The sequence below is a fragment of the Ranitomeya variabilis genome, chromosome 2 (assembly GCF_051348905.1).
Source record: "Ranitomeya variabilis isolate aRanVar5 chromosome 2, aRanVar5.hap1, whole genome shotgun sequence".
Lineage (NCBI taxonomy): Eukaryota > Metazoa > Chordata > Amphibia > Anura > Dendrobatidae > Ranitomeya > Ranitomeya variabilis.
In genome coordinates this window covers 127,461,406-127,486,031 of record NC_135233.1, presented here as the reverse complement: position 1 = coordinate 127,486,031, position 24,626 = coordinate 127,461,406, and the positions used below count along the sequence as shown (strand labels likewise).

Sequence of the window (24,626 nt, the reverse complement as noted above, 5' to 3'; positions counted from 1 at the left end):
GGGGTAATATGAGCCATGCATACAGGGGGGTAATATGAGCCATGCATACAATGGGGGAATATGAGCCATGCATACAGGGGGGAATATGAGCCATGCATACAGGGGGGGGGAATATGAGCCATGCATACAGGGGGGAAATATGAGCCATGCATACAGGGGGGAAATATGAGCCATGCATACAGGAGGGGGGGGTCATTATACAGTATTGATCATCATGTGGGATCATTATACAGTATGGAGAACTGTGTGTGACGATTATACAGTATTGAGCATCATGTGTGGCCGTTATACAGTATTGAGCATCATGTGTGGCCATTATACAGTATGGAGCATCATGTGTGGCCAATGGACATTATACAGTATGGAGCATCATATGTGGCCGTTATACAGTATGGAGCATCATGTGTGGCCAATGGCCATTATACAGTATGGAGCATCATGTGTGGTGGCCGTTATACAGTATGGAGCATCATGTGTGGTGGCCGTTATACAGTATGGAGCATCATGTGTGGCCATTATACAGTATTGAGCATCATGTGTGGCCATTATACAGTATGGAGCACTGTGTGGCCATATTTTTTTTTGTTTATAATTATTGTATATAAAACAGTGTGATCAGCAGTGCTAAATGGCTGTGGTTGGGACGTGGATATGGGTGTGACTAGTTGTGAAATGGGTGTGGTCAGAGGTGTGGCCTAAAATTTGCCGCGGCGCACTACGCGCGCCGCAAACTTTATACCTCCTTCCCTTCAAAAGTTGGGAGGTATGGTGCCACATTTGCCAGATCATGGCAAGTGCCGCAAATCCCATAGGGAATGAATGAGGCCGAACGCAGTGTTGCCGTAAGTGATCCGTTACGCGGCACATGCAGAAAAACTGCCGGGTCTGCTGTAAAAGGCTACTTTCACATCAATGATTCTTGCCAAAGTCACTGCCGATGGTGTCATACTCACCAAAGGGGGAGGCAGCACTAAAAGTGCCTAGGGCAGCAGAAACTCTAAATACGGCTCTGCACAGGCCTAAGGAGATAGAATAAGTCACTTATCATAAGTGAGTATAAAGACGAAACAGGTGCTTATAGCTGCTGCTTTCTGAGGTAACATATCCCTGACTGAGGTAATACATTTCCTTGTTTTATCACAGGAGTGAGTGTTTCAGCCGTGTCACCAGTCCTGTGAGCTCATGAAAAATCAAGTCGATGACAAGCAAACTCAGTGCCTACATCACCGACTTTACTTATGATGAGCACAGAGGGCTGGACACGTGGCAGAAGCACTCCCTTTTGTGTTACCTCAGGGAGGGAAATGTGTTACTCAGAAAGCAGCAACTGCAAGGTCCTATTGTGCTATCTGTATACTTACTTATCAAAATTGAATTATGCCATCTCCCCCTGGCCAGAAGCTGTGCTACATGCCAACAATAACTGGAACATCTCTGCATAATCGGACACAGCCATTACACAGTACACAGTAGGGGCACATTTATAAAAATATCTCAGCACAGGAACATTATTTTTTAACACATCCCATTTTGAAACTTATTATTCCAACATCTATTGATCAAAATGTACTTTGTTTGAGGGACAACCCGTTTAAATGGTGGAGTCCCTGGGCAATTGCCAGTTGGATCATGAAGTCGTACCTAACCTATGAAGTCCTACCTAACGGTTTTCTGCTCTATGATGTCACAAAGGTGTTTGGAACAGAAATAGAATTAACAGTGATAACTTGGCAGAGGAAGGATAGACTGGTTATATCCAAGCAATGTAATATTGTCAGATCCTGCTGAAATGAATTAACAATGGCTTTGTATACCTACTCCTCAGTCATCACATGTATTGTCACCGCGCTTATAACAGTTATAAATGGCTACAATCGTGAAAGTAAGTCCACTTCTACAAATATTCAGCTAAATATATATTGAAAGGTGAAATCACGCAGGTGTAACAAGTAATATGCCAAAACAAGAAATGTTTTAAACAAGGCCAGAATGTTGAATAAACTAAGAGCAAATAGTGAAAGCAATTATCTAACTGTTTATGACAATGAGTATATTTGGCCCACAAAGCCGGGCGGGTCCCCAGAGTATATTTGGCCCGTGACGCAGAGAGGGTCCACTGCCCGGCATCCTAGATGCCAATACAGTCAAAAGCAATGATTGTGGAAGGAGCGTCTTAGATGCTCCCTCTCCCATTATTCCCCCTCTGAGTGACGTCTCAACACAGCGGGTACAATGATTTTATTACAACGCACCCGCTGTACCAAGATATGCAGACTGTATGGAGCACTTTTTGTGGCCAATTTACTGAATGGAGCACTATGTGGGGCAATTATGCTGTATAAAAGGCAATGTGTGGCCCTGTTACACTGTATGGAGGACTATGTAAGGCCCATTATACTGTATGGAGCACTTTTTGTGGCCATTATACTGTATGGAGGGCTTTGTGGGTATTACAGTTGAATCACACTGTGATAGGGTCACAATTATTTGTCACAGTAGTTGAGGTAGGGGGGTACAGTAGGGTAATCATACCGTGCACGAGGAGGAATTCACTGTGGGGGTATCATACCATGTTTGGGGGCACTTTTGTTTGCATCATACTTTATTAGCTGTATTATTCAAGTTTTTTTTATCCCTTTAATTACATATTTAAATTAGGCCATTGGGCCATATGCTTTTTACATAACATATTATTCAAATATTTTATTCTAAAATCTATTCATTAAAATGTATGTTGTTTGTGGAACAACCCCTAAGTTCATAATTATATTTGATAATAAAATACTTCATCAATTGTAGACATTTTTTAAATAAATATCAAGGTTGGCCAGTGACTTTGTCCAAATTTTTAATTTTGGCCCTCGGTATATTTGAGTTTGACATCCCTGGTTTATGGAAACACAATGTCCTAGATAAAACTGACATTTACTGACATACTTGAGAATATGTATTTGTGTTTAAATCATGGTAAAATTGTATTCATCACCCCTTTCTGACCTGAAAGCCATTCTTTCTTCAAGACTGTGGCGTACGACCCCTGGTTGCAGCATATGGAGGCATGCGGATTGTGGGTGGAGTGGATGCTCAACCAGGAGCATGGCCATGGCTTGTGAGCATTCAGGTCCCAAGTCGAAGTGGTCATCGACACTCTTGTGGAGGAACACTACTGAATCATTTGTGGGTGTTAACAGCAGCACATTGCTTCAAAGCCAACAAGAGGTAAGGAAGACTTTCAAGGAGTTAAACATTCATAGCGATGAAATAACAATATTAGGACCTGAGGAGTATAATCCTATAATCATATATTGGCAGAAAAGGTCAGTTTGCGATATGCACCACCCTTTCATGTAAATTCTGACATGCAGATTTAAAATAGTCGTACCCAACATTACACAGTCATGTGTACATAAGGCACTAAGGTGGAACGTCGATTTATTAAGTACAGAGTGCACCATGTACACACAAGAAACTCTTCAAGCCATTGACTTCTTTTGTTTTTCAAATGTCAAATTAAGATATCGTGGAAAATCCTAGCAAGGTGAAACCTAACTCACAACATAGTCAGCATGCCAATTGTTTTTATAAGAAAAGTGCTTATGTGTTTTGTGAGTATATGGATCAAAGACTTTTTCTCTTATTTAAAGGGAATCTGTCAGCAGTTTTTTGCTATTTAAAGCGGTAGCCTATTACTCGGACAACGCATTGTCATTTTCCATATCTCCCCGTTTAAAATAACACCTCCGATGCCTTCGTCATTCCGAGATGTCGGAGCTGGGTCTCTCGAGACTCATGTGACATTGTTATGCCAAGTGAACCCTGCAGCCAATCAGCGGTTACTTCACTGTCGCTTCCTTTGGATGTAATTGATATCTAGAGGAATTCAGAGAGCAGCAGCTCTCACTTCTTCAGGGTCTCAGGAAGTGAGAGTGAAGTGGATGGTGATTGTTATGCCACATGCACCCAATGTCACTCGAGTCTTGGGAAACCCAGTGCTAAAATAAAGGTGTATACAGGCCATTTTTTTTTTTTCATACAGAGGCATGTAAAGGTTTTCAAATCCTTCGTCAAAATTACTGATATTGTGAACAGTTAAGCCAGTTGTAGATGAAATGATCTCTAAAAGGCGTAAAGTTAAAGATGACACATTTTTTTGTATTGTAGGCAAAAACAAATGTCGTTTTTTTTTTTTTTCATTTTAAACCTTAAAAAATGGAAAATGAGCCAATGCAAAAGTTTGAGCACCCTTGGAGATTTGTGTGCTCAGATAACTTTGACCAAAGGTTTCAGACCTTAATTAGCCTGTTGGCGTTATGGCTTGTTCACCATCATCATTAGGAAAGGAAAGGTGATGCAAATTTCCCAGGTTTATTAAAATCCAGCCTCCTCTAACTTTGTGCTAAAAAACAGCAGCCATGGGTTCTTCTAAGCAGCTGCCCAGCACTCTGAAAATAAAAACAGTGGAAGCAAAGCAACATAGCAGGAGAAGGCCGTAAGTTTAAAATGTAATTAAGAAATGGCAGTTAACAGGAACAGTGGAGGTCAAGATAAGATCTGGAAGACCAAGCAAAATTTCAGTGAAAGCTGCTAGTGGGATTGCTAGGGAAGCAAACCAGAACCCCCGCAAAAGACCTTCAGAAACATTTAGCAGACTATGGAGTTGTGGTACATTGTTCTACTGTTCAGAGACAAATATGGCCTTTATGGAAGAGTTGATCAGAAGAAAACTTCACCTGTGTCCTCAACATAAAATTCAGCGTCAGACGTATACAAAAGAACATCTAAACAAACCTGATGCATTTTGAAAAGAAGTCCTGTAGACCAATGTAGTTAAAATAGAACTCTTTGGCCACAATGATCAAAGGTATGTGTGAAGGAAAAAGAGGACCAAATTTCAGCAAAAGAACATCTCGACAACCATTAAGCATGGCGGTGGATCAATCATGCTTTGGAGTTGTGTTGCAGCCAATGGCACACGGAAGATTTCACAGGTAGAAGGAAGAATGGATTCAATGAAATTTCAACAAATTCTCGATGCAAACATTAAACCATCTGTCAAATAGCTGAAGTTGAAAAGAGGATGATCCTAAACACACGTCAAAATCCACAATAGACTACCTCAAAAGAAGCTGAAGGTATACAATGGCCCTCATAGTCCCCTAATCTGAAAAGGATTGAAAATATGTGACCTAAAATAGCAGCGCATGGAAGACGACACAGGAATCTCACAGAACTGGAAGAATTTTCTAAAAAAGAATGGATGAAAATCCCTCAAACAAAAATCGTTTACAAGCTCCAATACTTTCAAAACTGGGTGCTACTAGGTACATGCACGGTGCCCAAACTTTTGCATCAGCCCATTTAGGGTGGAAAATAGGAAAAAAACATTTTTAAATAAAATGGTGGTGCGCACCTTATAATCCGCTTTTACGGTAGCTTACCTAGCTGGCGGCAATGGTGTAATGGGGTCCCAGGTGGCAGGGTCACTGCTACAGGGGGACGGCAGCGGCATGAGTGGGATGTACTTTGTAAAGATCCAATATGCCAGACATGAGAAATCTAGGACAGGCATATGCAAGTGAGGCTGAAAGTGCATTGTGGGCGTGTCAATTAACTTGGAAAAAGCAGTCCGAGAGCAATGAAACACCCCTATACACTATAAGTCTCATTTGCCTATGGCATCTATACTATATTTCTCATGACTTGCACATCAGATATATACAAAAAAAATAATTTTTATTGGGGAACAAGTGCCACAACGTAATGTAAGAAATACCAACAGGTTCCTTTTCAGATTCAAAATCTCTCAGATTTATTTCCTTGCTAGCTGATATCCTGTACAAATGTATGTGGGTAAGGCCATAATCATTCAGGCACATACAGATTTCCATTTTTTTCTCATACATAAATGTTTGGGAATAGACTTTAATCTGTATTTGGTCAGTAGTTTTTACCATTAGTTTTAGCATATTTTCTTGTATGCAAAGAAAAAAATAAGTCATGGAAGTTTCTCAAGGTTCTCCTAATAGTCACTGAAAAACTGACAGCAGATTTTCACAGACCCATACACATAAATGTGTGATTTTGATTTTTGACGTTCCACTTTGGATTAGCTCCACCGAAATGGGCGTAACTGGGGAGGAGTCGGGCGGAGGTAGGGCTGCGCCATCTATCGAATTTATTACATATGCTGGCATTTTGCAATGCCAGAAATGCTACTCCAATCCCTGACAGGATCTGCTTGTCTGCTATTTACATGCACTAGTCTGGTCCATAAATTGGACCATGGTAGCACAAGCTGGAATTGTTTTAAAATAGACATATGGTCCATGTGCTAAATAGTCCACGTGAACTGACACACAGGCTAACATTGGGTCCGTGTGCAGTCCGTTTTTCACAAGAACAAAAAATACATTGTTCTGAACGTATCTCTCACAACACTGTTCTCGGTATACCCGGGGCCAGGGGCTCCTTCCCTGTCCCTAACACTAAGAGTGCGCTAACTATCCCTGCTCCCTGGATTAGTTCTGATGGTGAAGATGTCAAGGCCACATATCTTGCTGTTCTCTTAAATTAGCCTTATATCTGTCCCCCTCCCCCACCCAATGAAGTGAGGAGTAATAGTGTATTTATATACACAAACCAGACTAACAAGGGGGATGTCCAGTGATAAATGAAAATAACAAACATCCAAATATGCACGCAAAACAACAGAGAGGAACACCAGCGAGGAAAACCAAATAGAGAGAGAATGAGGATTTGCACACTGCCGAAACACCAAGCAAAAGTCACAGAACAATACTCCAAACGCCTTTACCAACAATCTTAACCTCCACTCCACACCAGGCAGTATAAAACTAATACTGGCAATCCAGTTTGCCAGAGGCTAGTATATATAGGAGAGGGGAGTGGTCAACACTGAACAGCTGAGATCATTCAAGCAGGAATATTCACAGACTGTAAGCTGAACATTTTAACCCCTGCACTGCTAACAGAAACCAGCACCGTTTAATATGAAGTAAAAGCACTTCTAATCAGTACAGGAGTATGTGAAATCAGATACTGTGTGTGTGTGTAACTAAAGAAATCTTTTTTAAACTTTAAAGGTCTGTGCCCAAATGGAAAATAGTCATAGGCGGTCACCAACTATCTGAGCCTTCTGAAGATGTGCAGATACGTTCAATCAAATTATATATTGAACATGAGGATTACAACCCACGCATAGAGGCTTCAGATATTGCCCTTATAGAGCTAAATTCAACAGTGCAATATAATGACTATGTGCAGCCAGCCTGCTTACCTACTGCCACCATGGACATCACAACATTCCAGCCGTGCTACATAGGTGGCTGGGGAGTCATGGCTGAGAATTGTAAGTAATAACCATCGCATATAATTCCACTGTAAAGTTACTATGGCACCTAGTTCACCAAATATGGGACAATTAACAGGATTTAGCAGGAGACTTCTTAAAGGGGCTGGTTAGCTTAGAGAACCGATTTTCACATACCCTGCTAGGAATTCTGAATTAATAGGGCCCCCCCCCCGGGTCCTCGGTTCAAAATTCTTATGTCTTGAGTGGTTGTAAAGAACTTTTCTTTCTCTGGAGGGTGTGTCCTGTCCTGCATTGTACGTACAACCTACTCATTTGAATGTTGATTGTGTAACACTTAATTCCCTTTGGTGGCACTACAGGAGAATTGGTTTTCTCCTAGATGACATCTGATGGTTGGGTATCACAGTATAACATTTGGTGATCAGTCTAATAGCAATAGACCTTTCCAAAAAATAATGGCTCTCCACGGTGGAGAACCCCTTTAGAAGTCTGTTTGGTACAATTTCACAAGTCTCTATAACTTATATATTCTATAGGCACTCCAAGAGCAATATATTTTGAAGTGCACCCCTTTAACCACATGCATTCCCTGCTTCACACAGTATTTCCTCTGAAAGAGCAGAAGCTTGATCCATTCCCAGTCTTCTTAGAGGACTGGAGGATGTACTGAACCAAACATTTTTTTTTTTGCATGGAAGTCTGTCTATTCACAGGTCACGTGAGCAAGACCTAAGATGTAGAAAGGGACTGCCCATTGCATTTTCAGTTGGTATTTTGGTAATGATACACTATGCCATAAGTGAACAGAGCTATTATGAAGAACAATATTGCCTGTAAGAAAAGGGCCATGCACTACATTGGGAAGGAGATGCTGAACATGTGGACTGTTTTATATACAGTTATATGAAAAAGTTTGGGCACCCCTATTAATCTTAAGCTTAATGTTTTATAAAAATTGTTGGGTTTTTTTGCAACAGCTATTTCAGTTTCATATATCTAATAACTGTTGGACACAGTAATGTTTCTGCCTTGAAATGAGGTTTATTGTACTAACAGAAAATGTGCAATCTGCATTCAAACAAAATTTGACAGGTGCATAAGTATGGGCACCCTTATCATTTTCTTGTTTTAAATACTCCTACCTACTTTTTACTGACTTACTAAAGCACTTTTTTTGGTTTTGTAACCTCATTGAGCTTTGAACTTCATAGCCAGGTGTATGCAATCATGAGAAAAGCTACTTAAAGTGGCCACTTGCAAGTTGTTCTCCTCTTTGAATCTCCTCTGAAGAGTGGCATCATAGGCTCCTCAAAACAACTGTCAAATGATCTGAAAACAAAGATTATTCAACATAGTTGTTCAGGGGAAGGATACAAAAAGCTGTCTCAGAGATTTAACCAGTCAATTTCCACTGTGAGGAACATAGTAAGGAAATGGAAGAACACAGGTACAGTTCTTGTTAAGGCCAGAAATGGCAGGCCAAGAAAAACATCAGAAAGGCAGAAGAAGAAGAATGGTGAGATCAGTCAAGAACAATCCTCAGACCACCTCCAGAGAGCTGCAGCATCAACTTGCTGCAGATGGTGTCACTGTGCATCGGTCAACTATACAATGCACTTTACACAAGGAGAAGCTGTATGGGAGAGTGATGCGAAAGAAGCCGTTTCTGCAAGCACGCCACAAACAGAGTCGGCTGAGGTATGCAAAAGCACATTTGGAGAAGCCAATTTCTTTTTGGAAGAAGGTCCTGTAGACTGATGAAACCAAGATTGAGTTGTTTGGTCATACAAAAAGGCATTATGCATGGCGGCCAAAAAACACAGCATTCCAAGAAAAACACTTGCTACCCACAGTAAAATTTGGTGGAGGTTCCATCATGCTTTGGGGCTGTGTGGCCAATGCCGGCACCGGGAATCTTGTTAAAGTTGAGGGACGCATGGATTCCTCTCAGTATCAGCAGATTCTTGACAATAATGTTAATGAATCAGTGACAAAGTTGAAGTTACGCAGGGGATGGATCTTTCAGCAAGACAATGATCCAAAACACTGCTCCAAATCTACTCAGGCATTAATGCAGAGGAACAATTACACTGTTCTGGAATGGCCATCCCAGTCCCCAGACCTGAATATCATTGAACATCTGTGGGATCATTTGAAGAGGGCTGTCCATGCTCGGCGACCATCAAACTTAACTGAACTGGAATTGTTTTGTAAAGAGGAATGGCCAAAAATACCTTCATCCAGGATCCAGGAACTCATTAAAAGCTACAGGAAGCGACTAGAGGCTGTTATTTTTGCAAAAGGAGGATCTACTAAATATTAATGTCACTTTTCTGGTGAGGTACCCACACTTATGCACCTGTCAAATTTAGTTTGAATGCAGATTGCACATTTTCTGTTAGTACAATAAACCTCATTTCAAGGCAGAAACATTACTGTGTCCAACAGTTATTAGATACATGAAACTGAAATACCTGTTGCAAAAAAAACAATTTTTATAAAACATTAAGCTTAAGATTAATAGGGGTGCCCAAACTTTTTCATATAACTGTAATTTACTGATGTTAACCATAATACAGCTGAATAATGATACAGACTATTATACCATTATATAGCTGCAGAAACGGCAGATATTCTGCAGGAGGCTAAAGTGAACCAGGTTAATCCACAAAGATGCAACAGCTCTCATTGGTATAACGGTGTGATTTGGAAGTACAACCTATGTGCTGGATATGAGGAAGGTGGAATTGACAGTTGCCAGGTAGGACTTAAAATAATCAGAACGTGTACCAATATTTCTTGCTTTAAATCACATTATTAGTATTAACAACAATTTAACACATTTTAGTAATGGTAGGGAGATAAATTCCAGCATCTACATGTTCGCAAAACCACTCTTTATTAAACTAATATTAACCCTTTCGTGCCCGGGCCTGTGTTTTGCCTTCGTGAACGAGCCAATTTTTACAATTCTGATCACTGCCACTTTATGAGGTCATAACTCTGGAAAGCTTCAACGGATCCTGGTGATTCTGAGACTGTTTTGTCGCGACATATTGTACTTTATGATAGAGGTAACATTTCTTCGATATGACTTGTGTTTATTTGTGAAAAAAATGGAAATTTGGTGAAAATCTTGACAATTTTGCAATTTTCAAACTTTTAATTTTTATGCCCTTAAACCTGAGAGTCACATCGCACAAAATACCGGTAGTTAATAAGTAACATTTCCCACATGTCTACTTTACATCAGCACAATTTTGGAACCAACATTTGTTTTTGCTAGGAAGTTATAAGGGTTAAAAGGTGACCAGTGATTTTTCATTTTTTTAACAAATTTTGCAAAACCATTTTTTTAGGGACCACCTCACATTTGAAGTGACTTTGAGGGGCCTGTATGAAAGAAAATACCCAAAAGTGACACCATTCTAAAAACTGCAGCCCTTAAGGTGTGCAAAACCACCCTTCAGGTACTTCACAGGAATGAATGGAATGTGGAAAGAAAAAATATTTACTTTTCTTTCACAAAAATGTTCCTTTAGACCTATTTTTTTTTTTACTTTCACAAGGGTAACAAGAGAAAATGGACCATACATTTTGTTTTGCAGTTACTCCTGAGAATGCCGATACCCCAAATGTGGGGGACATCTACTGTTTGGGCGCACGGCAGAGCTCAGAAGGGAAGGAGCGCCATTTGACTTGTTGAATGTAAAATATGCTGAAATAATTAGTGGTTTCCATGTCGCGTTTGGAGAGCCCCTGATGTGCCTAAGCAGTGGAAAACCCCCACAAGTGACACCATTTTGGAAACTAGACCCAATAGGGAACTTATCTAGATGTGTATTGAGCACCTTGAACCCACATTTTTCCGAAATACATCTTTTTAGCTCCATATTTTATATTTTTATAAAGGTAACAGGAGAAATTGCACCATACAGTTTGTTGTGCAATTTCTCCTGAGCACGCCGATACCCCATATGTGGGGGAATACTACTGTTTGGGGACATGGCAGGGCTTGAAAGGGAAGGAGCACCATTTGTGAACTTTTTAAATGTAAAATATGCTGGAATAATTAGCAGCTGCCATGTCGCCCCTCAAGTAATTTATCTAGATGTCTGGTGAGCACCTTCAACCTCCAGGGGCTTCAGAGAATTTTATAATATTGAGCCGTCAAAATAAAAAAAACAAACACATTTTTACCACAAAAATGCGATTTTAGCCCCCACTTTTTTATTTTCACAAGGGTAGCAAGAAATAATGGACCCCAAAGTTTTTTGTGCAATTTCTCCTTAGTATGCCAATACCCAGTATGTATGTGTGTATGTGGTGGAAAACTACTGTCTGGGAAATTTAAGAGGGGACTGGATACCTTTCTGGAAAAGTATAATGTTACAGGGTATATACACTAGATTCCTTGATAGGGCGTTGATCCAGGGAACTAGTCTGATTGCCGTATGTGGAGTCGGGAAGGAAATTTTTTCCCCATGGTGGAGTTACTCTTTGCCACATGGGGTTTTTTTGCCTTCCCCTGGATCAACATGTTAGGGCATGTTAGGTTAGGCTATGGGTTGAACTAGATGGACTTACAGTCTTCCTTCAACCTTAATAACTATGTAACTATGTAACACGGCAGGGCATGAAAGGGAAGGAGCGCCATATTACACAGCAGGTTTGGCTGTATTGGTTTGAGGGTGCCATGTCACATTGGCAGAGCCCCTGAGGTGCCAGAACAGCAGAAACCCCGTAAGTGACCCCATTTTACAAACTACACCTCTCAATCAGTTCATCTAGGGGTGCAGTGATCATATTGACATCACAAGTGTGTCACAGAATTTGATACCATTGAGCAATGAAGAAAAAATAACTACATTTTTACCTTAAAAAAAAATTGTATTAGCCCCAGATTTTACATTTTCACACTGGGGAAATGGGCAAAATGGTACCAAAATATGTTACACAATTTCTTCTGAACTTGGCAATAGCCCATATGTGGCCATACAGTACTGCTTAGCCACACAGCAAGACTCTGGAGGGACGGAGCGCTATTTCACTCTTGGAGAACAAGTTATTATAGAATAGTTTCCAGACTCTATGTAAAGAGCCCCTAAATGCCAGAAAAGCAGAATCCCACCTCAACTGACCCCAGCTTGGAAATCATACCCCTTTAGGAATTTATCTACAAGTGTAGTGATGATTTTGACTTCATGAGTGTTTTCTAGAAACAGGCAGCAGTGGATGTTGCTGAGTGAAAAAATGCAAACTGCCGTTGTAGTGACCAGAACGCTGTAGTGACCAGTACATTGCAGTCACCAGTATGTTATGCCCAGCCCGTGCTTCTGGATACATGCACCCACAAACATGTGGATGATATATGTGGTTTAGGTACACTGTGGGGCTCAGAAGGGAGGAGGGCATTTAAATTTGAAAGCACAGTATTTCTTTTAGGGTATGTGCACACGTTGCGGATTCTCTGCGGATCCGCAGCGTTTTTTGAGGTGCAGATCCGCAATTGATTTACAGTACAATGTAAAATCGATGAGAAAAAAAAATGCTGTGCACACTTTGCGGAAACGCTGCGGTTATTAAGAAATAGCATGTCAATTCTTTTTTGTGAATCTGCAGCGTTTTTGTACCCACTTCATTATAGAAAACCGCAGGGGTAAAAACCGCAGCAAATCCGCAAGAAAACCGCAGCAAAAACGCACAAAAGAACGCTGTGGAACTGCACAAAAAACCGCAGGTGCGTTTTCTGCCAAGAGAGACAGAATCCGCACCAGAAATTCCTAAACCTAATCCGCAACGTGTGCACATAGCCTTAGGGGGGTGAGTAGCCATAACGCTTTTCCAGAGCCTTTGTACTAGCAGTAACGTGGAAGCCCCCTATATTTCCGCTAACAGATGACGGCCCTGAGTGGGGTCTTGCTTTTTGTGTGGATTGAGTTGAAGCTTTTATTGGGAACATTTTACATAACATTTGGGATCACATTTATCTGGTGCTCTACGCTGACCACTTACTTTGGGGTTTCTATCTAAATCTCTGAGTGACATGACAGATGAAACCCCCGATCCATTCACTATGATGAGGCAGCAAAGTTACTCTGGACTCCGTCTGGCCTCTGTTCAGCGGTGTACTTCTTTTCAGAAGTGAACAAAACTGGCTGACTGCGTGTTTATTATGACTACAAAGACGGACACCGCTGAATCACAGGTCTTATGGTGTCCACAGTGTCTCCATCTGCCTCATTATAGGAAATCTTCCGTCGGGGGTTCCGTCTGAATCACCTATTTCAGAGATTTAAACGGAAACCCCGGTGTAAGCACTCAGCGCAATGCATGGGATAAATGTGCACCGAGCCTTACTGCAATCTTTGGGAGGCAAAATGAAAAAAAATCAACAGCAGGTGAAGAATTGGTTTTATTTATTTTTAACGTCATTCCTTGTGCGGTATAAGTGATTAGGCTACTTTATATAATATTTTTTTCTATAAAATAGTTTTTACTGTGAAAAAGCGGCAAAACTTAAAAAATATATATAAATGTGGTATCGCTGTAATCGTACCGACCCAAAGAATAAAGCTGCCTTATTAATTTTACTACACATGGGACGTCATTTAAAAAAAAAAAAAAAATCCTGAATTCCTGGTGTTTGATCATTCTGTCTCCCAAAAATCAGATTAGAAAGCGATCAAAAAATGTAATGTGCCCGAAAATGGTACCAATAAAAACATCAGCTTGTCCCGCAAAAAAACAAGCCGTCACATGATTGTCTGCCGAAATATGAAAAAAGTATAGCTCTCAAAATATGTTGATGCAAAAACTTGTTTTTGCAATAAAAGGCGTCTTTTTGCATTGCTTTATTGACGTTAAATGACGTTTTCAGCGGTACTATAATTATTTTGATATGACTTTTTGATCACGTTTTATTCTACTTTTTGTTTGTCGGCATGACGAAAAAGCGGCGATTCCAAATATGTATACTTTTTTTTGTTTCTACACGCATTTATTGGTTTCATATTTTTTTCTTTTTTTTTTATTAATGTTGTGAATTTGTTTTAATAGTTTTAAAACATTTTTTAACTTTTTTACTTAGTCCCTGTATGGGACTACAATTTTTATTTGTCTGATCATTGGTCTTTTACTGATCATTGGTCTCAAAGGGTATGTGTCCACGTTCAGGATTGCATCAGGATTTGGTCAGGATTTTATGCAAGTAAAATCCTGACCAAATCTGCACCTGAGGACACTGGCAGGTCACCTGCGTTTTTCATGCGTTTTTTTACGCGTTTTACATGCGTTTTTTTACGCTTTTTTCATGCAGTTTTGTGTGTGTTTTTGTAAGCTCAATAAAGATATGCCAAAAAAAAAAGGGTGATGTCATTTCTTGTCCAACCTCTTCATTTACATACTCCATTGAAGAATAATGTTTACACACACAGACAGATAGTTGATAGATAACAGATAGATCGATAGATAGATAATAGATGATAGATAGATAGATAAATGATAGATATAGGATGGATAGATAGATAATAGATAGATCTATCATATCTATTGTATCTATCCATCTATCTATCTATCTATCTATCTATCTATCTATCGTATCTATCGTATCTATTATCTATCTATAAATATATCTATCGATAGATATATCTATCGATAGCTAGATATATATCGATAGATAGATAACACTGGTCAACAGCATTTTTGGTGCCAAAGATATTTCATCGAATTTAGGGTATTTTTGGGGTGCTGATTCTGAATATGTCATCAGTTTTGCCAGATTGGCTCAAGTTTTTGAGATTTTTGGTATCTTATTTATAGCACTTGTTGGTAAATGCGACGCATCATCTCATTAATTTCTTTGGATTAGTACTTGAACTGAGCAGTTCTCAATATAGTTTTGTGTTAATTAGTGTTCTAAAAGTTTGTTCATAGCTTGATTTTTGCACTAACTTTATGTTGTTGTCTGTTTTCCAGTGAAAAGCATGAACTCATCAAGAAGAAGTTGTCTTAACGATCCAGACTCATTCTGTTACATTTGTGGTGAATACACACTGCCAAAACATAGAAGAAACATAACAGACTTCGTAAAAAAAGTGTATTTTGCCTATTTTGGGGTTATGCTTGGGGACCAAGACAAGTTTTGGGCACCACACATAGTGTGCAAAGCATGTATCGAATTATTACGAAAATGGAGCAAAGGACAAAGAAAAAGCTTCAAATTTGGTGTTCCAATGGTGTGGAGAGAGCCAAAAAATCATCATGATGACTGTTATTTATGGTAAACACAGGTACAGGCACATCTTCACAATGAGGGACAGGCCTTCTTGCAGATTCCATGTTACTCCCATTTTCGTTTCTTATGCTTATTGAATCCTTGCACTTGCACTGCACAGAAATAACAGTCATCATGATGATTTTTTGGCTCTCTCCACACCATTGGAACACCAAATTTGAAGCTTTTTCTTTGCCCTTTGCTCCATTTTCATAATAATTCGATACATGCTTTGCACACTATGTGTGGTGCCCAAAACTTGTCTTGGTCCCCAAGCATAACCCCAAAATAGGCAAAATACACTTTTTTTACGAAGTCTGTTATGTTTCTTCTATGTTTTGGCAGTGTGTATTCACCAATGTAACAGAATGAGTCTGGATCGTTAAGACAACTTCTTCTTGATGAGTTCATGCTTTTCACTGGAAAACAGACAACAACATAAAGTTAGTGCAAAAATCAAGCTATGAACAAACTTTTAGAACACTAATTAACACAAAACTATATTGAGAACTGCTCAGTTCAAGTACTAATCCAAAGAAATTAATGAGATGATGCGTCGCATTTACCAACAAGTGCTATAAATAAGATACCAAAAATGTCAAAAACTTGAGCCAATCTGGCAAAACTGATGACATATTCAGAATCAGCACCCCAAAAATACCCCAAATTCATTAAAATATTTTGGACACCAGAAAAAAATTTTTTTTTTGTTGACCTGTGTAATAGATGATATATAGATGATAGATAGATAGATAGATAGATAGATAGATAGATAGATAGATAGATAGATAGATAGATAGATAGATATAGGATGGATAGATAGATAATAGATCTATCGTATCTATTGTATCTATCTATCGTATCTACAGTGGGGCAAAAAAGTATTTAGTCAGTCAGCAATAGTGCAAGTTCCACCACTTAAAAAGATGAGAGGCGTCTGTAATTTACATCATAGGTAGACCTCAACTATGGGAGACAAACTGAGAAAAAAAAAATCCAGAAAATCACATTGTCTGTTTTTTTATCATTTTATTTGCATATTATGGTGGAAAATAAGTATTTGGTCAGAAACAAAATTTCATCTCAATACTTTGTAATATATCCTTTGTTGGCAATGACAGAGGTCAAACGTTTTCTGTAAGTCTTCACAAGGTTGCCACACACTGTTGTTGGTATGTTGGCCCATTCCTCCATGCAGATCTTCTCTAGAGCAGTGATGTTTTTGGCTTTTCGCTTGGCAACACGGACTTTCAACACCTTCCAAAGGTTTTCTATAGGGTTGAGATCTGGAGACTGGCTAGGCCACTCCAGGACCTTGAAATGCTTCTTACGAAGCCACTCCTTCGTTGCCCTGGCGGTGTGCTTTGGATCATTGTCATGTTGAAAGACCCAGCCACGTTTCATCTTCAATGCCCTTGCTGATGGAAGGAGGTTTGCACTCAAAATCTCACGATACATGGCCCCATTCATTCTTTCATGTACCCGGATCAGTCGTCCTGGCCCCTTTGCAGAGAAACAGCCCCAAAGCATGATGTTTCCACCACCATGCTTTACAGTAGGTATGGTGTTTGATGGATGCAACTCAGTATTCTTTTTCCTCCAAACACGACAAGTTGTGTTTCTACCAAACAGTTCCAGTTTGGTTTCATCACACCATAGGACATTCTCCCCAAACTCCTCTGGATCATCCAAATGCTCTCTAGCAAACTTCAGACGGGCCCGGACATGTACTGGCTTAAGCAGTGGGACACGTCTGGCACTGCAGGATCTGAGTCCATGATGGCGTAGTGTGTTACTTATGGTAGGCCTTGTTACATTGGTCCCAGCTCTCTGCAGTTCATTCACTAGGTCCCCCCGCGTGGTTCTGGGATTTTTGCTCACCGTTCTTGTGATCATTCTGACCCCACGGGGTGGGATTTTGCGTGGAGCCCCAGATCGAGGGAGATTATCAGTGGTCTTGAATGTCTTCCATTTCTAATTATTGCTCCCACTGTTGATTTCTTCACTCCAAGCTGGTTGGCTATTGCAGATTCAGTCTTCCCAGCCTGGTGCAGGGCTACAATTTTGTTTCTGGTGTCCTTTGACAGCTCTTTGGTCTTCACCATAGTGGAGTTTGGAGTCAGACTGTTTGAGGGTGTGTTCAGGTGTCTTTTTATACTGATAACAAGTTTAAACAGGTGCCATTACTACAGGTAATGAGTGGAGGAAAGAGGAGACTCTTAAAGAAGAAGTTACAGGTCTGTGAGAGCCAGAAATCTTGATTGTTTGTTTCTGACCAAATACTTATTTTCCACCATAATATGCAAATAAAATGATAAAAAAACAGACAATGTGATTTTCTGGATTTTTTTTTCTTAGTTTGTCTCCCATAGTTGAGGTCTACCTATGATGTAAATTACAGACGCCTCTCATCTTTTTAAGTGGTGGAACTTGCACTATTGCTGACTGACTAAATACTTTTTTGCCCCACTGTATCTATCGTATCTATCGTATCTATTATCTATCTATAAATATATCTATCGATAGATATATCTATAGATAGGTAGATATATATCGATAGATAATAGATAGATAGATACGATAGATAGATAGATAGATAGATAGATAGATAGATAGATAGATAGATAGATAGATAGACAGATAATACCAAGCCCGATGTTTAGTATATCTATGTATCTATAGATATATCTATCTATAAATATATCTATAGATAGATTATCCATCTATCTATATAATCATCTAAGGGGTACTTCCGTCTGTTTGTCTGTCTTTCTGTCTGTAACGGAAATCCCGAGTCGCTGATTGGTCGCGGCCGGCAGTCCGGCCGCAAATTGGCCCCTCCCTACTCCCCATCCCGGACCAACTTTTTTACTATTGGTGCTGGCTATGCAGCATCAATAGTAAAAAGATATAATGTAAAAGTAATTAAAAAAATAAAAAATCATGCTATTCTGACCTTCCGTCGCCTCCGCAGCTTTCCCGCTCCTCCTGATGCTCTCGGCAGCTTCCGTTCCCAGAGATGCATTGCGAAATTACACAGATGACTTAGCGGTCTCTGGCAAAGACCGCTAAGTCATCTGGGTAATTTCACAATGCATCTCTGGGAACGGAAGCTGCCGGCCGCATCGCGAGGAGTGGGATAGCTTTGGTGGACGACGGAAGGTGAGTATATAACTATTTTTATTTTCATTCTTTTTGTGGGCTGTGTTATTTACTACGTGGCTGCTATATACTACGTGGCTGTGCTATCTACTGCGTGGGCTGTGCTATATACTACGTGGCTGTGCTATATACTACGTGGCTGTGCTATATACTACGTGGCCGGCTGCGACCAATCAGCGATATTGGGCTGGAATTTAACCCCCACTCACAGCGCGACGTACATACATACATATTCTAGAATACCCGATGCGTTAAAATCGGGCCACCAATCTAGTAGATATGTAATAGCAAGGCCGATGTTTATGAATGTTTAATTTAACAAAAAAATGGGGAAAAAATACGGCGTGGGCTCCCGCGCAATTTTCTGCACCAGAGGGGGAAAGCCGACGGCCAGGGGCCAATATTTGTAGCCTGGGAAGGGGATAATACCCATGGCCCCTCTCTAGGCTATGAATATCAGCACACAGCTGTCTGCGTAGCCTTTACTGGCTATAAAGATAGGGGGACCCCCCCAAAAAAAGACGTGGGGTCCCCCTATATTTTATAGCCAGAAAGGCTACGCAGACAGCTGCGGGCTGATATTCATAGCCTAGAGAGGGGCCATGGATATTGGGCCCCCCCAGCTACAAATACCAGCCCCCACCCGCCCCAGAAATGGCGCATCTGTAAGATGCGCCAATTCCGGCACTTAGCCCCTCTCTTCCCACTCCCGTATAGCGGTGGGATATGGGGTAATAAGGGGTTAATGTCACCTTGCTATTGTAAGGTGACATTAAGCCGGCTTAATAACGGAGAGGCGTCAATAAGACGCCTATCCATTATTAATCCTAGAGTAGTGAAAGGGTTAAAAAACAAAATAAAGTCACAGCCAGAAAAAAGTATTTTATTATTCTTAATTTAACCATACTTACCATACTTCAGCGCCAGCAAAAAACGTAAAATAAACCGTATACTACCAGTCCGCTGTAGTCCAATTAATAACGAGGGTCCCACGACGATCTCCCCTATAGAACAGTGACATCGGGTGATGTCACTGCTCTATAGGACCTTCAGTGACACACTGACAGGAGACAATGGCTCCTGCAGTGCGTGACTGAACTATAGTAACCTCTCAGTCTCACTTTATGACAATTGCTGTGTGGGAAAATTTCTCACACAGCAATGCCAAAAGTGAGACTAGGGACTATTTTCTCACAGGGGCGTAGGAATACATTGTGGGGAATACATTGTGGAAGGATACCTTCCATCATTGTATTCCTGGAGCCCCTGGAGAGCAGTCGCATCAGCTGATGCTGCTGCTCTCCACGGGAGATCGTCGTGGGACACTCGTTTTAATTGGATTTCTGCGGATCAGGGAGTATATTGTTTATTATTTTAATATTTTTTTACAGGTGACACTGGCTTCGGGGATCAAAGTGACAAGTGATGGTGAGTATGTAATCTATGTTGTATGTACTGTATGTATGTGTTGTATGGTGTATGTTGCATGTTGTATGGTGCATGTCACATGTTGTTGCATGTCGCATGTTGTTGCAAGTCGCATGTCGCATGTTGACGCATGTTGCATGTCATCGCATGTTGCATGACGCATCTTGCTGCATGCTGTCACATGTCACATGTTGTCGCATGTTGCATGTCGTGGCATGTTGCATGTCGCATGCTGTCGCATGTTGTCGCATGTTGTCGCATGTTACATGTCGTTGCATGTCGCATGTTGCCGCATGCTGCATGTCGCATGCTGTCGCATGTCACATGTTGTCGCATGTTGCATGCTGTCGCATGTTGACGCATGTCGTCGCATGTTGCCGCATGCTGTTGCATGTCACATGTTGTAGCATGTCGCATGTTGTCGCATGTTGCATGTCGTCGCATGTCGTCTCATGTAGTCGCATGTCACATGTTGTCGCATGATGTCGCATGTCGCATGATGTCGCATGTCACGTGTTGTCGCATGTCGCATGTTGTCGCATGTTGTTGCATGTCGCATGCTGTATGTTGCATGCTGTATGTTGTATGTCGCATGTTGTATGTTGCATGGTGTATGTTGTGTGTTGTATGTTGTGTGGTGTATGTGCACACAGTCTAGACGAGTCCGGCTCTGCTACATCTCGATGCCTGACATCCAGATGTAGCAGTGCCGGTAGATGATCGCCGGAGATAACTCTCCAGCGATCACCTACACTACAGCGTTCTCACAATCAGCTGATCAGCTGTTTGCGAGAACCAGACTAGTGACCGGAGATAAGTCCCGGTCACGTGCACGGCAGTTCTCGCGATAACATAAGTTATCGCGAGAACTGCATTGGAGAAGGGACTTCTGGCAGCGGGACAGGTGAGCCGGCAGACATGCGTAGTAAGCTGCTTGTACGCAGCTTCTACGCATGTGACTAATCATTAGATGCGATTTTATCGCATCTAATGATAGTCTATGGTAAATATACGGCGCGGCGATGGAGCGTCGCCGCTTTGTAAACAAACATGCTGCGTTCTGAAAAGACGCGCCGCATGTCCGTTTACGCCGGTCTACCGCCTCCGTGTTTTACCGCATAGTGGAGACGGGATTTCATGAAATCCCCTCCACTGTGCTGTAACATTTGGACGCTGCGTGTTTGACGCTGCGGCTCTGCGCAGCGTCAAACACGCAGCGTTTCCTGAACGTGGAAACATACCCTTAGGGTATGTTTCCACGGTCAGTAAACGCTGCTTGTTTGACGCTGCAGCGTCAAACAAGCAGCGTCCAGATGTTCCAGCATAGTGGAGGGGATTTTATGAAATCCCGTCTCCACTATGCGTGGAAACCCGCACGCGGCGGCCCTGCGACTCCGGACATGCTGCGCGTCTTTTCAGAACGCAGCATGTCCGTACACCTTGCAGGGACGCAGCGTCCCCGCAAGGCATATCACAGGGCCCTATGGCGAGGGGTGCGATGATCCCGGATGTGTACTGTACACATCCGGCACCATCGCGTCCCATTAAGGGGGCGGGGCTTAGCGCCGAGCGGCCTCGCCGCTGCGGCGATCCCGCCGGCGAAACGGACCGTGGAGACATACCCTTACAATGCAATACACATGTATTGTATTGCAAGAGACCTGTCAGTTTCCACGTTCAGGATTGCCTCAGGATTTGGTCAGGATTTTATGCAGGTAAAATCCTGACCAAATCTGCACCTGAGGTCACTGGGAGGTCACCTGCGTTGTCCTTGCCTTGTTTCAGCAATGCAAGGACATGCTACGTTCTTAAAAGACGCGCGGCATGTCCGATTCCGCGGGTCTGCCGCATGCGTCTTTTAATGCATAGTGGAGACGGAATTTCATGAAATCCCCTCCACTATACTATAACATCTGGATGCTGCGTGTTTGACGCTGCGGCTCAATGCTGAATCCTGAATGTGGAAACATACCCTAACACAGGCAGATCATCTGTTAGACTCAGCTGCAGACCCAGAGGTCATAACGTGACCTGCGGCTGCTATGACAACGCGGGATTCCCCGTCATGTGATCAGATCTCATCACGGGGAGCGTCGGAGAGGTGAGTATTATAGCAGGGGTCTCCCTCTGCTATCTTCTAAATGCCTAGAAGATAGCAAAGGGTTAACATCATTGGGACCTGATCTAATCAGGTCCCGATGATGTCACCTGTCAGAGCAACGGCTCTGCACAGGAATCGCAGCGCTTGCAGGACCCTGGGGGTGCTGAGCGCTGCGAGACCACTAACCGTAGAGAAACGTCGGTGCTGCACAAAGCCCTGCTGGCGCCGACGTTTATCTTCAATTGGCGGTCACGAAGCGGTTAAAAAGTTCACAAGTCCAGTGTAACGCTGGTGGGTGTGAACCCAATGTGCCAGGTACCACTCCAGAGCATTCCCCGGGACTGCAACAGTTGACCGAAGAGTCAGAGTCATGGGTATGCGGTACAGAGGGGTGAGACAGAGGCACAGTCAGGTGATCCGAGGTCGGGGCAGGCAGAACAGGATCAGAAAACATAACCGAGGTCCAGATCGGAGAGGTCAGGCAGGAGGAGAAACAGGCCGGGATGTTTACAAGAAGCGGAATACAGATGAATGCATACACGTTTGTTGCCAGAGCAGGAACCAACATTCTGGTGGGGAGTAGTAGGTGGAGCTGCCTAATAAAGGCCCTGCTAGCATGGGATAGGCTGGGGCACTTTATCTCTGCAGGACACGGCAGGGTTAAATTCCTGCAGAGACCGACCATGTTATCCTAAGGCTAGATGGATACCACATGTAAGTGTAACAGTGCTAAGGAGTGCAGGAGGAAACAAATTTAGCGGAATGGCCTGCCGCAAGGAGATACTGCACGGTGAGTGGAGCAGCACTGAGAAGACATGCAAGTTGACGCCATTACATCCGGTAACCAAGCAAACGCAATTCAGACTACTGTCTTTAATCACTGCAAGATTTGTATGTTGGAATTTATCTCCTTACCTTTTTCCTATAGCACTGAAGGTTTCCTCTGCAGGGATCTTCCATTTGTTGGTGAGCTAACCTGTTTTTCCGATTTTGTTTCAACATTTTAATAATGTTTTGCTGCTTACAGGGTGACAGCGGAGGACCCTTAATGTGCCGGGATGAAGCGACTTCTAAATATTATGTGATTGGTGTCACAAGTTGGGGCAGTGGCTGTGCCCAGTCAAAGAAGCCAGGCGTGTACACAAACACCCAGTATTTTTTAGAATGGATCCATGTAAAGTTGTCAAGAACCATATCAACTATAACTACACCAAAGTCAGAAACTATGACATCTACTGCGGTTATTAAAAGAAAAAACTTGCTCAATAAATCCCGAGTTCAGGAACTGAAACACAATTACACTGGGCCACCTCCATGCCACACACACGATAAGCAAAGGATAGAAGTATCCAGTAAAGTAAAAGGAAAGCCCTAAGCCTATGGTCAGCCGCCATCACATCCCAGGAGAGAATAGATTCTGAAAACAAATTATCTAATAAATACAAATTTTTGCATTCTATGTCTATGGGTCATGATTACCTTGCTACTCTAAAGAGTGAATCCTCATGCTCTACAGTATATCCCGGGCCTCTAGGCTTAGGTATAGGGAGAGTAAAATATTCTGTGGTCTTTCACAGATGAAAGGGAGCCAAGCCGAAAGGGAGCCAAGCCGTGCTTAAAGGGGTTGTCCACCAATAGGACAACCCCTCCTTGAACTAAATGTTTCACCACGATAAAATAATTAAGCCTATACTCACCTCCCATGCCGGCGCCATTCCCGCAGTGTTAGCACTGGCTCTCCCCAGGACTGTGAGGCGGTGTTGTGACACGTGACCTTGTCGCCCAATCAGCTCTGTCGTTACTGTCTCCGCCTTCGGACAAACTGAATATAAAGAGGAAGCCAGAGATCAGCTGCTGCCTGAACTTCCTCTTCATGTTCAGTTTGTCCGAAGGCGGAGACAGTAACGACAGAGCTGATTGGCCGACAGCATCACGTGTCACAACACCACAGGAGAGCCCCGGAAAGAGCGAGTGCCAACACCGCTGCTACAGAGCTGGCATGGCAGGTGAGTATAGGCTTTATCATTTTAATCGGGGCCAAACATTTAGTTCAAGAAGGGGTTGTCCTAGTAGTGGACAACCCGTTTAATAAAAATGCTTTAAAAGGGAATCTGTCACCATGTTTTTGCCACCTAATCTGAGAGCAGCGTAATGTAGAGACAGAGACCCTGATTCTAGCTATATGTCACTTACTCGACTCCTTGCTGTAGTTTTAATAATGTCACTGTTTTATCAGCAGATTATCACTAGAGTACTAGTAAACCTGCTGCCATGTAGTCCTCCATATTTATGAGTTCTTTATGACCCAGGCCCCACCACCTATTGGC

The 24,626-nt window shown here is 42.0% G+C and overlaps 2 protein-coding genes across 5 annotated transcripts in view; one reads left to right on the top strand and one right to left on the bottom strand.

Moving 5' to 3' along the window:
* LOC143804667 (interferon-induced, double-stranded RNA-activated protein kinase-like) overlaps positions 1–24,626 on the bottom strand; it is a 134,554-nt gene that overhangs the window by 38,484 nt on the left and 71,444 nt on the right. The window lies entirely within an intron of this gene.
* Positions 1,715–23,738, top strand: LOC143804668 (acrosin-like). Its single transcript, XM_077282996.1, has 5 exons — positions 1,715–1,882; positions 3,021–3,219; positions 7,104–7,369; positions 9,949–10,094; positions 23,327–23,738. The coding sequence occupies exons 1-5, from the start codon at positions 1,801–1,803 to the stop codon at positions 23,672–23,674; spliced, it is 1,041 nt and encodes a 346-aa protein (XP_077139111.1). The 5' UTR covers positions 1,715–1,800; the 3' UTR covers positions 23,675–23,738.

Excerpts from the sequence above, each read along its gene's own strand:
- LOC143804668 (XM_077282996.1), top strand. The coding sequence starts at position 1,801 with ATGGCTTTGTATACCTACTCCTCAGTCATCACATGTATTGTCACCGCG. Across the intron at positions 1,883-3,020 it reads AAATGGCTACAATCGTGAAA|ACTGTGGCGTACGACCCCTG; the intron begins GTAAGTCCACTT and ends TCTTTCTTCAAG. Across the intron at positions 7,370-9,948 it reads GGGAGTCATGGCTGAGAATT|CTGCAGAAACGGCAGATATT; the intron begins GTAAGTAATAAC and ends ACCATTATATAG.